Here is an 11,791-nt window from a genome sequence, read left to right on the forward strand (position 1 = left end):
AGATTCAAGCAATCAAATTACCTCATCTATCAGATCTTTTGCTAGGCCATCAACGGTGGTGGTTTCTTACACCTGGTAGGTCAGGAAACCATAGAGAAGTGATGCCGTGGTACGATGCTATAGATGGTGGATGGGAATGCGTTGGAACCAAATGCATGAGGACGGATGGGCATACAAATTTTTGTGTTCATCATTGTCCTTTGATTGTGTGTGAATGGATAAACATAAAATCATTCTGAAATGTACTATTTTTTTAATGATTAACTAAACATGCAAAAACTAAGCATCATGTCTTCAGAAATCTAACTTTTTTAAAAAATATTTTGATGAAAAATATTCTTTCTGCAAACCAAACAAGTTCTTCGAGTTTTTTTCGCACTCCCAACATCTCATCTTGATTGCAAAATTGGAAAAATTGTTACATGATCAGATTGAGTGGACCGGTGCAATAGTCACTCGCGGCATTACATATGGGACTCGGAGTATAAAGGGCTCGTTTGGTTCGCGGGAAAAGAAGGGAGAAAAATGTGGTCAACGGGAAAGTAATAAAATGCCTCTTGTTTGGTTGAAGTTTTTAAAGGAGAGAGATGGAAAAGTTGTATTCCCATGGAAATATGATTCCCACATTTTATGGGGGGAATCACTCCATCTTTATTTTTTTCCAAAAAGACACTTTAGCATTAAAGAGGCATTAAAGACCTAACTTTTATTAAGAGTATAATAGAAATTACACATAACTTTCGGATGATCAACCAAATATAAGCAGTCTGAAAATCTGTCACTTTTTCATATTTAACCAAACATGTCAAAAGTACATTCCCATACATCTCTTTCTAGGAATCTTATTACCAGAAATCATATTCTTAGGAGAAAAAATACTTCTCGCGAACCAAATGAGCCCAAAGTGTTAAACAGTGGCCATGAGTCTGAGCTTCGTTACTCGGCTCCCATTAGATCATGGATTCCCCCTCACCTATCCCGTAGAGTCGTGGCCATTCTTTTCTTTTTTTTTTCTCTCACTTACATGGGCTGGTATGTTATATGTACCATGCACACGAAAAATCTTTCGATTCATATCCTACCTTATAAAAAAGAGTCACTCATTGAGTGTGTGGCATAAAAGGAATTGTACGGGGGCAAGATAATTTTTTTTAAAAAACGATTTCAACAGTGCTACTAGCCAGAGGGCTTTATAATAGTAGAAAAATAAGAGGCGGCAATTAATCTACGTTCACTTATTACATTTACATACCCTGATATCCACCATAATGTAGATTTTTTTAAAAAAGCATAACGACTGATGCTATAAATCTTGTGCATTAAATAATTTTATTATGAATGTAACTGTGTTCACCTATTCTGTTCTCAGAATCACGTGCCATTGTGAGGTACCACGCGGCCAAGTATACGGCCCGTGGGGCAAACCTTTTGGCCGGGACGCGGGAGGAGAGGAGAAGTCCCGGGTGGATGTGGTGAGACATTTGAGGCCCAGGCCGCCGTGGAGAAGCTTGACAACTGTTCGAAGCCTATGAGCGTCAGCTCTCCAAGACCAAGTACTTGGCCGGCGACGCATCCACGCTGGCCAACCTGCCCCCCCTCCCGGCCTTGCATTGTGGTATCGCGGCCCACCTTCCAACAACAACAAGCGTGAAGGCCTGGTGGGCCGACATCACCAGCCGGTCTGCATGGAAGACGATGATGGCATTCTGGAGTCGCAAGGCATTAAGCTTCTCTCCCAGAGGACCAGGGTGGGACTTGGGCGTTATGATGAAGTTAGTGAGTGTCTTAAAAGCTTGTCTTTGGTCATGTGTGGGATGCATGTGAGACTGGGGCAGGCGAGAGAGGTCTGGAATCGAACAAACTGAGATGGTTATGATGTTTTAGATGTTGCATGTGGAGCTCACTTTGGACTGTCTCTCCTTGGGTTTCTGTTGTTACCGTTTCATCACTTCGATGAAATGATCAGTTCATCTCCCAGTTCATAAGATGAATGCATTTGTTTGTAACTTATGTCATCTCCCAGTTCATAAGATGAAATGATCAGTTCATCTCCCAGTTCATAAGATGAATGCATTTGTTTGTAACTTATGTCATCTCCCAGTTCATAAGATGAAATGATCAGTTCATCTCCCAGTTCATAAGATGAATGCATTTGTTTGTAACTTATGTCACCAGAACTCCTATTCTCTGGGTATTTACAGATGGGCCTTTTTGAGATCCATATATAGACATTATTAAACTTGTGATGAAATCAGACACGGATTTCCTCATGAAACTATCGTCATTAGAATGACGTTACAACTTTGTGATGGAAATGAACACACTAGGCATCAAGAAGTGGGAGCAACCAGGGATGAAGTTACGGCCATTTTGTTGAAGCAAGCCGATCTTAAACTTATGTCTGAGGGCCAGCAATCAAACTTTTTGAAAATATAACAATATATAGGTCAAATATAACAATAAAAGGAACAGTAGGGAATTAATATAAAAAAGTACGTAGTCTTTAGTTGAATCCACTGATTTAATATCTTGGAAGAGAACTCTTCAGTCCGTTGCAGAATCAGAATTTAGTGAAGCAATCTTTCTGATCAAAATCTATTGGAGTTATGAAGGCTTGCTGAATTTTCCGTACCGTCCTCGCAGCAGGAGAAAAGACAAAAAGCTCTGATGTCATCCAATTTTTTTCAGTAATTAACATGTGATTGCAGGGTGTTTTTTTTGGTTTTTTTTTAGAGCCCGTCCTCGTAGAGGCCGGTTATTAAGACAGCTTTTTTTTGTTCTTTTTCAGCAAAACAGCGGGAACCATCGGCGACTGTCATTGATGAATTAAACAAAACCAAGAGAAGAAAAGATAAATAAAGTAGGAAGAAAGAGAAAATAAAAGGATGAGGATCTCTGCAAAACCTAAGATCTCATCATAAAAAAAAAAACAAATTAAAAATTATTATTTGGATCTCTTAGCTGTGCAAATACCTAAGATCTACTTGGTAACTAAGTTCTCACAAGATCTCACCCAAAAAATATAGCTATATAGATATTTAAAATTTATTCAGTATATAATAGATGTGGAATTAAATATATGCCTAGATTCTAGTAGTCCCATCACCCCCATCAATCCTACCATGACCACCTTTCCAAAACAAAGGAAACATATCCAACACCTCCCCACCTACAGATGCAGCAGCTATGCACCGCCGTAGCCCTTCCACGAACTTTCTACCAGTGAGTACAATTTACAACAGAGCAAGAAAAAACAGAGGGAAGATGAAAGTAATCCAAAAGCACCCAAAATCTAGCTTGATCTCCCAGATTAGTCAGTGGTGTAAGTATAGTATCAGGCCTTTGCTGTGGATGTTTTCTTCTAGAACACCTAGCTGCTCGCGGCCTTTCCCTTTAACCCCTAGGCAAGTCTCCAGCCCAATCACAGATAAGTCTTCACTTTTCAAAGGTGACATGATCTGCCATAGAAGGTTAACAAAGGGACACAGCACTCCACCATTGTTCAAGAACCTGTAAATTAAAAAAAGAACGAACCAAGAACAACTCTGGACTCCCACTTTCTCATCCATCTAATCTTCCATCCACCCTTTCAATCACCCAACAATGTAAAGAACAACAAAAAAATCAACTTCTCTTATAGTGGAATATACTTGTTTCCATTATTATACATGGCTATGTAGCAGCAAATAAAAAGGAGGAGTAAGCTGCTGCATTTTCTAATTTGAGGATGCCATGTGTGTTAATCTCTGCACTTCTGTTATAAGTCCGCTTTGGAGAAGACGGGCTGATAAGTGATCTTCCATAGGCAATAGGCAGAGCTATTATCTTCTTTGCTTTGCTGACATAAACCCTCTTTGTGAAGTTATTATAGTCATTTGCTTCAATCTCATCAAGGATCTGCGGGTACAATAACATAGAAGCCCACACCTGCAACAGGCAATGCACGAGTGTTGTTTTCTTTTTATTTTTTTTGGGTCAGTTGTAAATATTAAAGGAAGAACGGTGAGTGATCAGTGGGCTAATTCCTACCTTTTATGGCATCGGATGTAACCGGTCTATGTTTTTTACTAGTACAAGTGCCTGAAGACAGCTCTGTTTAATGAGACTAAAGGCTTCACAAGACAAGTCTCTGTAACAATGGCAGCATCACAAGGATTCTTCAAAAAAAAAAAAAAAAAAAAAAAAAAGGCTACATCACACGGTTGGTGACTAGTGTTTTGAACAGATGGCTAAGATACCATTTAACATAACTTTCATCTTTTCTATTTTTATAAAATATAAATAAAATTTTATTTCTATTTATTTTCTCATTTAATTGCAATGTAAAAAGATAAATGTGTTTAATATGTTTGATTTTTTTACAAAATAAATATACCAATGGTGATAGGCACAACGATGTTTGCAACGAAGGTAGCGGAGATAGATATCATATTGATAGCAGCAAAAATTGGTTGATACTGGTTTAACAATAGACCATGACTCGTATCTAATAGATATCTATATTCATTCAACATCCCTGTCCAAAATCTTCCAAATGAACCATTCAATACATGCAGATTAGTCACTATATAACCCTTGAAAGTATGCAGCAATATGAGACGCTGCATGAGAGTTAAAGATGTCCATGACATGACTACTCTATTCAAATTTCTTTATCAGATAGAGATCATTTAGCATTTTCTCGATTGCATCATCTTCATGTATCTGTCCTTTGCTCTGCAAAATAAAACAAGAGAAAACAATGGACTCTAAGTTTAAAAAAGAGTTGATGTCTGCAAACAATTTCCTCTCTGGATTTTATCCAAGGGGAAGAGCATATGAAAAACGGCACAGATATATTACCTGAAGTACATCAGAGAGAGAAGTAAATAAGGGCATGAGGCTATGTTTAAATAGGCGATGGAAGCAAAGTTTCTAGTGAATTGAGTCGATGAAGGTAGAGATATTAAGACTCCAACCATTAGCTAATGCATGGACACATAGCAATAGTTCCATGAAAAGAATAGGCAAAGAAACATATGTTCTTCTCCAACAGGGGAAGATTTTAAGCTTGTCAAGTAGAGCCTACTGGATTAAGGAGTTACAAGTGCAAACATTAGTGCATCATGCAGACCGAAAGTAGTATACCCCTTTCTACAACTCTCTTGGCTATCCCCTTAGACTAATATCTAAGCCCCCCACCCCCTACTTCATGTAGGTTCCACTTGTTAGCAAGTTGGTGTAGGTCTAAATGATGTCAAAAGTGAGTATATTTAAGAAATGATCTTCACCTGAAACCTCACTACAATGCCACTCAGCGGTAGAGGAAGGCCCCTCCAGAAAAAAATTTAACATTTATCCAGGCTGAAGAAATTTGCAACATAATGGAGGTTCTGTTTGTAAAACTTCAAATGATGGAAGTGAAGAACATTTTATAAAGGATTTAATTAGTGAGAGAACAATAATAGGAATAAGATTTCATTCAGAGACATTGAGAAAAGGGAAATGTAACATGTCACAACTATGTTGAAATAAAAGAGGAACAAATAATAAAATAGAGCTACTTGCAGAGTGGTTCATACTACTATTACCTTAATTGATGGGACCATAGCAATACCTCAAGTCTTGCAAGATTCAGCTTCGGAAAGAACAGTAGCTTGGAAAGAGAATTTCTTGAATTTAGACAAAAACTTGTATGGCTTCAAGGATGCGGTTTAGCTCCTCTGCAAAATAATACATGTGAACTTTTAGATTCGGAAGCCACATTGCATATTTAATGATAGAATAGAAAAATTGGCAGGAACATTTCCAGATCTCAATGTCTGTCATTTATGGCAAGAAGAGGATCTGAGCCTCACTCATGTTTTCATTCCATGATTGAAATATTATGTCTAGATCTTACAATCCAAATCAAAATGGCTCTCGATGATCTGGATCCTATTCTTGGACCCGGATTAATGTGAGATCACAAGATTCAGATTCATATGATGGATGGTCCATTCATCACGATCATGATATCCAAGTTGATTATGCTAATTAGATAATAAATTAATAAGCAGGTCCAATTTATGTAATTTATGTGATTATGTGGTTTTTAAATTATTTCCTACCAACTAGTTTTGACTTTTGAATAATAAAATACGTCTGTCAGTGGAGCTCAGAGAGTTACAAACTCTACATAAATTTTATACTTTTACGGCCATGTTCAAATCTTGTCCTTGTTTTCCTCTGAAAAAATCTACTTGAAAAGAATAATTGAATTGTTAGATGGTATATTAATTTTTTGAATCACCAAACAAAATATTTGTTTCATCACACACGCAATAAATGGTCCTTATAGTGAAAATTAAACTAGTTGTATGTATGACTTCTTATTCTCCATTTTTTTACTTTATAATTGACTTATATTTCAAATTTTGTATTTCTTTTATATTCAAAAAATTCTAGAAGGAATTAGAAAAGTCCTACAGTTAGGATTCGGTCCACAATCCAATCTGATTAATTAGTCCCCTCTGTGATTTATGACTCAGTCCCGATCTTAACAATATTTGTTTCGTTTAATCTTATATAAAAAGAATACTCTATATAAAGTGTTGCTTTTTAAGGAACCAAGAAAAACATTGATGAGCAGTTGTTTAATGTGGTAGCTTTCTAAATCAAGTTTATTATAGAGGAATTAATCTTGGCTTCTGAAAATGCCAACTTAGTTCCTCCAAGAACATGCTACAAATCAAATAACAAATGGAGCGAGCCTTTTCTTAGTTCTAGCGGCAACTCCAAGGGGCGTAGCAACATGGGCTGAAGATGGGTTTGTTCGACCCATGGCCCAATCAGGTCCTGACGTGATCGGACCTAGTTTGGAAGACCTGTAAAGTTTAGGTTGACATTGAACGCCAAACAAAATTGGGTACGGCTTTTGTAATTTCTGACCTAATCTATTCTAATAGAATCGATTAAGTTATGCAACATGCAGGTCGATCCAGAATATATTGATTTGGCTTGAACTCAAAATAACCAAATTTGAAGGAAAAAAACCCGAACCATATAGAACCCTCCTTGGCCTCTGCTTTCGGGCCACAAGATGCAACTTAATTGGGCCTCAATCAAGCATGCCCAATTCGGTGCCAGCACATTTGGGCCTTGATAGCGACTCCATTTGGTGGTGTTGGGCAATCGATCGGTGGCCGGCGAAGAGTTCTTTCAATATCAAAGGGCAAGAATGTTGCATCTGATTGCATAAACATTTCAGAATTTTCAACTATCAACAAGAAGCAGCATCATTTTCACATTTGAGAATCCTTAGGTCATGCACCGAATTCTCCAGAATGATGTGCCATTGGAACAACGAATAAAGTGATCCACTTAAAATTCTGAGCTAGCTGGACATAACTATATAAAATGTCAAATGATGGCATCGTAGCTGGACATAACCATATAAAACTATTTTCTATAGATATGTTAGGTAGGAAGGGCCATCAAGACCATTGCAACTTGCAGGGACCATTTGTTTGGATGCTGAATGCCAAAACAAAATTGAGTATGCCTTTTGTAATTTCTGACCTAATCTAGTCTAATAGAATCGATTAAGTTCTATAAATGTAGGTCGATCCACAATATGGAACTCAAAACGACCAAATTTGAAAAAAAATAACCCAAACCATATAGAACCCTCCTCGGCCTTCGAAGGGCATGAACGCTTCATCTGATTGCATGAACATTTCAGAATTTTCAACTACCAACAAGAAGCAGCTTCATTTTCACAATTGACAATCCTTAGATCATGCACCGAATTCTCTAGAATGATTTGCCATAGGGAACAACGAATAAAGTGATCCGCTTAAAATTTTGAGCGACGAGCATTTCTACTTTATTCCAGCATTCAAATGCATCCTATGCCAGTGCTGCACTTTGTCTTTATTCCAGCCTTCAAATCCATCCTATACCAGTCCTATAAATGGTGAGGGGCCTGGAATTGGAGAGTTAACCTGTTCTCTCGAGCACTGTGAGATCCTCCATCCTGCGCAGCTGCGGTAGCCTCCAAAAAATAACAAAGAAGAAAATGGCAATGATCCTTGATGCCTTTGTGGGAAGATTCATGGACAAGCTTTCAGAATTAATGGCGGAAGAGATGTCCATGCTGCTCGGCGTGGAGGATGAGCTACTGAAGCTTTTGAGAAGGATGAAGAGGATAAGAGGCTTTCTCGAATCCGCAGAGCGGAAGAGGCATGCAGATCGGAATATCAATACATGGGTGACGGAGTTGAAAGATATCATGTATGATGCGGATGATATCATCGACCTCTGTATGATCGAGGGCAGGAGATTGTTGGAAGATCATACGTCTAAATCAGCGGTACGCCATCCCTCATGTTTATTTTCTTGCTTTAGCTGTATCAAGTCTCGGCATGAAATTGGTAGCAAAATTAGAAAAGTTAATGATAGGCTAAAAGAGATTGCAGAAGATATATCCATATTGTCTAAACTAGAACGCACTGAGCAAGATGATCAAGTGAGCAGAGTAAATCATCGTCAGACTTTTCCTACTGGGGTCGAGTCTGATATTGTAGGGACACAAATTGAAGAGGCTACCCAGAGTCTCGTGAAGTCGTTAATTAAAGAAGATAATAAAAAATACCGAATTTTGGGGATTGTTGGGATGGGTGGAATAGGCAAGACCACTCTTGCTTCTAATATCTACAAGGACAAAAGGATAGAAGACAACTTTCCTATACGAGTATGGGCGTGTGTTTCTCAGGAGTTTTCAGACATAAAATTGCTGAGAGAGATAATTAGGGGTGCTGGTGGAAATTATGGGGAGGCTGAAACCATGGCAGAGCTTGTACGCCTTCTTCACTCTACACTTTCGAAAAGATTCTTTATTTTATTAGATGATGTATGGAGGACAGATGTATGGGAGGATTTGCTTAGGCGTCCTCTTGAAAGTGCAAGAGCTAGTGGTAGGATAGTGATCACCACTCGAGATACAAACGTGGCTAGAAATATGAGAGCAGAGATCCACCAAGTTGATAAAATGGATAATGACAGTGGCTGGAAATTGCTTCGCAGGAAGGTCTTTGGTGATGATGATGAGGAGGGGGAGGAGGAGATCTCTAGATTAAAAAAAATTGGGGTTCAAATTGTTGAAAAATGTGACGGTCTTCCTCTTGCAATCAAGGTCATTGCAGGGGTTTTAAGGTCGATGGATAGAACCACCATAAAATGGAATAAGGTTCTCAAAAGTGATGCCTGGTCCATGAGCCAACTTCATGAACAACTCCCAGGAGCTCTATTTTTGAGTTATGAAAATTTACCATCTGATCTCAAACAGTGTTTTCTTTATTGCTCGTTGTTTCCTGAGGACTCTGAAATGCATCGTGAGGATCTCATTCGTTACTGGGTGGCCGAAGGTTTTATACAACCCGCACAAAAGGATACGCTTATGGAAGATCTAGCAGAGGACTGTTATAGAGAGTTAATTGGGAGGAACCTTTTACAGCCATATTTTAATGACACTTCATGCACATTGCATGATCTGCTACGTTCCCTTGCTCTCTTTTTGACACGTGATGAGAGCATTTTTCTTGGCGACGAGCAATCACCTAACATAAACCCCTTGACTAAAATTCGACGCTTGTCAATGTTTAATGTGGAGCAGAGAGTGGAAGTCCCTGATGCAATAAAACAACAAAAGTGCTTGAGGACTCTAATGCTCCGAAGTAGTCCCAAGGCAAAGATGATAGAGAATGAACTTTTTGAGAGACTGCGATTTTTACGAATCATAACGATAAACGATGCGGAAATTGAGAGGCTTCCAGACTCTATAGGAGATCTTTTACACCTAAGACATTTAGATCTTGATCGGACGAACATCAGTAATTTGCCAGAGTCCATCGGATGCCTCGTAAACCTGCAGATATTGAAGCTTTCGGGTTGTAAGTCCTTGCGTGCTCTCCCCAAGGCCATCACAAAATTGTGTAATCTAAGATGCCTTCGTCTCGGAGGAGGAATTCCATTGAGTCATGTACCAAAGGGACTGCGTAAATTAAAACATCTTAACAAACTTGAAGGATTTGTGGTCGGCACGCAAGATGACGAGGGATGCGATCTGGAGGAGCTACAATCTCTATCCCAACTGAGATTCCTGTCGATAATCAATTTGGAGAGGGCACAACCAGTGAGAGCTCCGGTACTCGCAAACGCCCACTCTCTGAGGACATTGATTTTGACTTCCAACCCACCTGAAGATGCGGAAGAAGCAATTGCAACTCAGAGAATTGAGGAGATTTACAATAAGCTCTCTCCCCAATCCACCGACTTAGAAAGACTTGAGATCTATTCCTTTTTTGGTACTGGATTTTCCAGCTGGATGATGTCACCTTCTTTGGATGTCTCTTTTCCTAACTTGACATCCATACAACTCTGTGATTGTAAATCATGTCCGCAGCTTCCTCCATTGGGCCTGCTACCCCAGCTGAAATCCCTTTACATTAACGGAATAGATGCAACCAAAACCATCGGACCTGAATTTCTTGGCCCCCATGCATCAGCAGGAGCAGGGACTACATTTCCCAAGCTTGAAGAGCTGAAATTTTACTGGATGGACAACTGGGAAGAATGGTCGTTTGGTATGGTGGAGGGGGTTGGTGAAGAAAGAAGAGGAGCCCCCAAGTTGTTGCCTCGTCTCAAGAAGCTGCAACTTTTTCGGTGTCCCAAGTTGAGAGCTCTTCCAGAAGGACTACGGCATGCCACCAGTTTACAGGAATTGGATATCGACGATGCTCGCAACCTAATAGAAATCGACAGCCTCCCCTCATTGAAGTCTCTGAGAATAGAAGGTTGTCCGAGGTTGGAGCACGTGGAGAATCTTGATAAGTTGCAATATCTAGACCTAGACGTGGAGACATCCGCCGCCACCGATGCTGATGGAGAGACAGAGCACCTCCCACGGTGGTTACTGGAGCTACTTCAAAATGCACCAGCTGCCCTACAAAATTTAAAAAAGTTTACACTAACATGCAGCTTACCACTCCTTAAGACCTTCCTCAAGGACGGCCCCAACTGGCCCATCATTCAGTGGATTCCCCACATCAGGATCAATGTGCGTCGCGGCAACTCATATATTGAGTATAGCAAGGACCCTCCCGCCTTCAAAACCCACGTGGTGGCATGAGAAGAATCAATGGATTGATAAAGCAAGTGTTCAGAAGCATCCTCTCTTGTATCGAGGTGATTAAATTTCTCCTTCCATTACTTTTGTTTTTTGTTTGTTTCTATTTTTATTCACTCTAGCACTTTTAAACTCCCTGGCTGTTATGTCATTATTCTTATGGTAATCTTATCCTTCCCCAGATACCACTGCTCGTGCTTCCTTCTCGATCGAGGATAGCGGATCACTGGCTGCTCGGCATTTTTCCAATGTTTCGCTTGATGTTTTCCCCCCTCTTTTGATTTAAACCTTTCTGTTTGGTTTTATTTTACCTTCTGTAATTTCTGTTTTCTGGTGTTTTTGATACATTTGTAATTTCTGTTTCCTCTTGTTTTAATGACATGATCATTTGCTGGAGTGTAACTTTTAGAATTTATATGAAATAAATCATCATCTCTCTCACCCTCTCCGTCTCTCATGTCTGTTTCTCCTTAATCTGGGAGGCCAACTTGAATTCCTGTATTTTGATAAATTTTATTATTTATTTATGAAAACCAAACAGAATTTATCGGAAGGAAAGCTTAGGGGGCAGTTGCACAATTTCCTAGAAGAATAGAATTTAGTGGAATAAATGAAAGATTTGAGAGAAATGGGCTCACATTGATA

General features: G+C 39.3%; 1 protein-coding gene across 1 annotated transcript; it reads left to right on the plus strand.

Moving 5' to 3' along the window:
- The first annotated feature begins 7,774 nt into the window (after positions 1-7,774).
- Positions 7,775-11,587, plus strand: LOC120104249 (disease resistance protein RGA2-like). Its single transcript, XM_039115101.1, has 2 exons — positions 7,775-11,205; positions 11,329-11,587. Exon 1 carries the CDS (start codon positions 8,039-8,041, stop codon positions 11,147-11,149), a length of 3,111 nt encoding a protein of 1,036 aa, XP_038971029.1. The 5' UTR covers positions 7,775-8,038; the 3' UTR covers positions 11,150-11,205; positions 11,329-11,587.
- The last annotated feature ends 204 nt before the right edge of the window (positions 11,588-11,791 follow it).

This window comes from Phoenix dactylifera, chromosome 17 (assembly GCF_009389715.1).
Source record: "Phoenix dactylifera cultivar Barhee BC4 chromosome 17, palm_55x_up_171113_PBpolish2nd_filt_p, whole genome shotgun sequence".
NCBI classification, from domain to species: domain Eukaryota; kingdom Viridiplantae; phylum Streptophyta; class Magnoliopsida; order Arecales; family Arecaceae; genus Phoenix; species Phoenix dactylifera.

Excerpts from the sequence above, each read along its gene's own strand:
- LOC120104249 (XM_039115101.1), top strand. The coding sequence starts at position 8,039 with ATGGCAATGATCCTTGATGCCTTTGTGGGAAGATTCATGGACAAGCTT.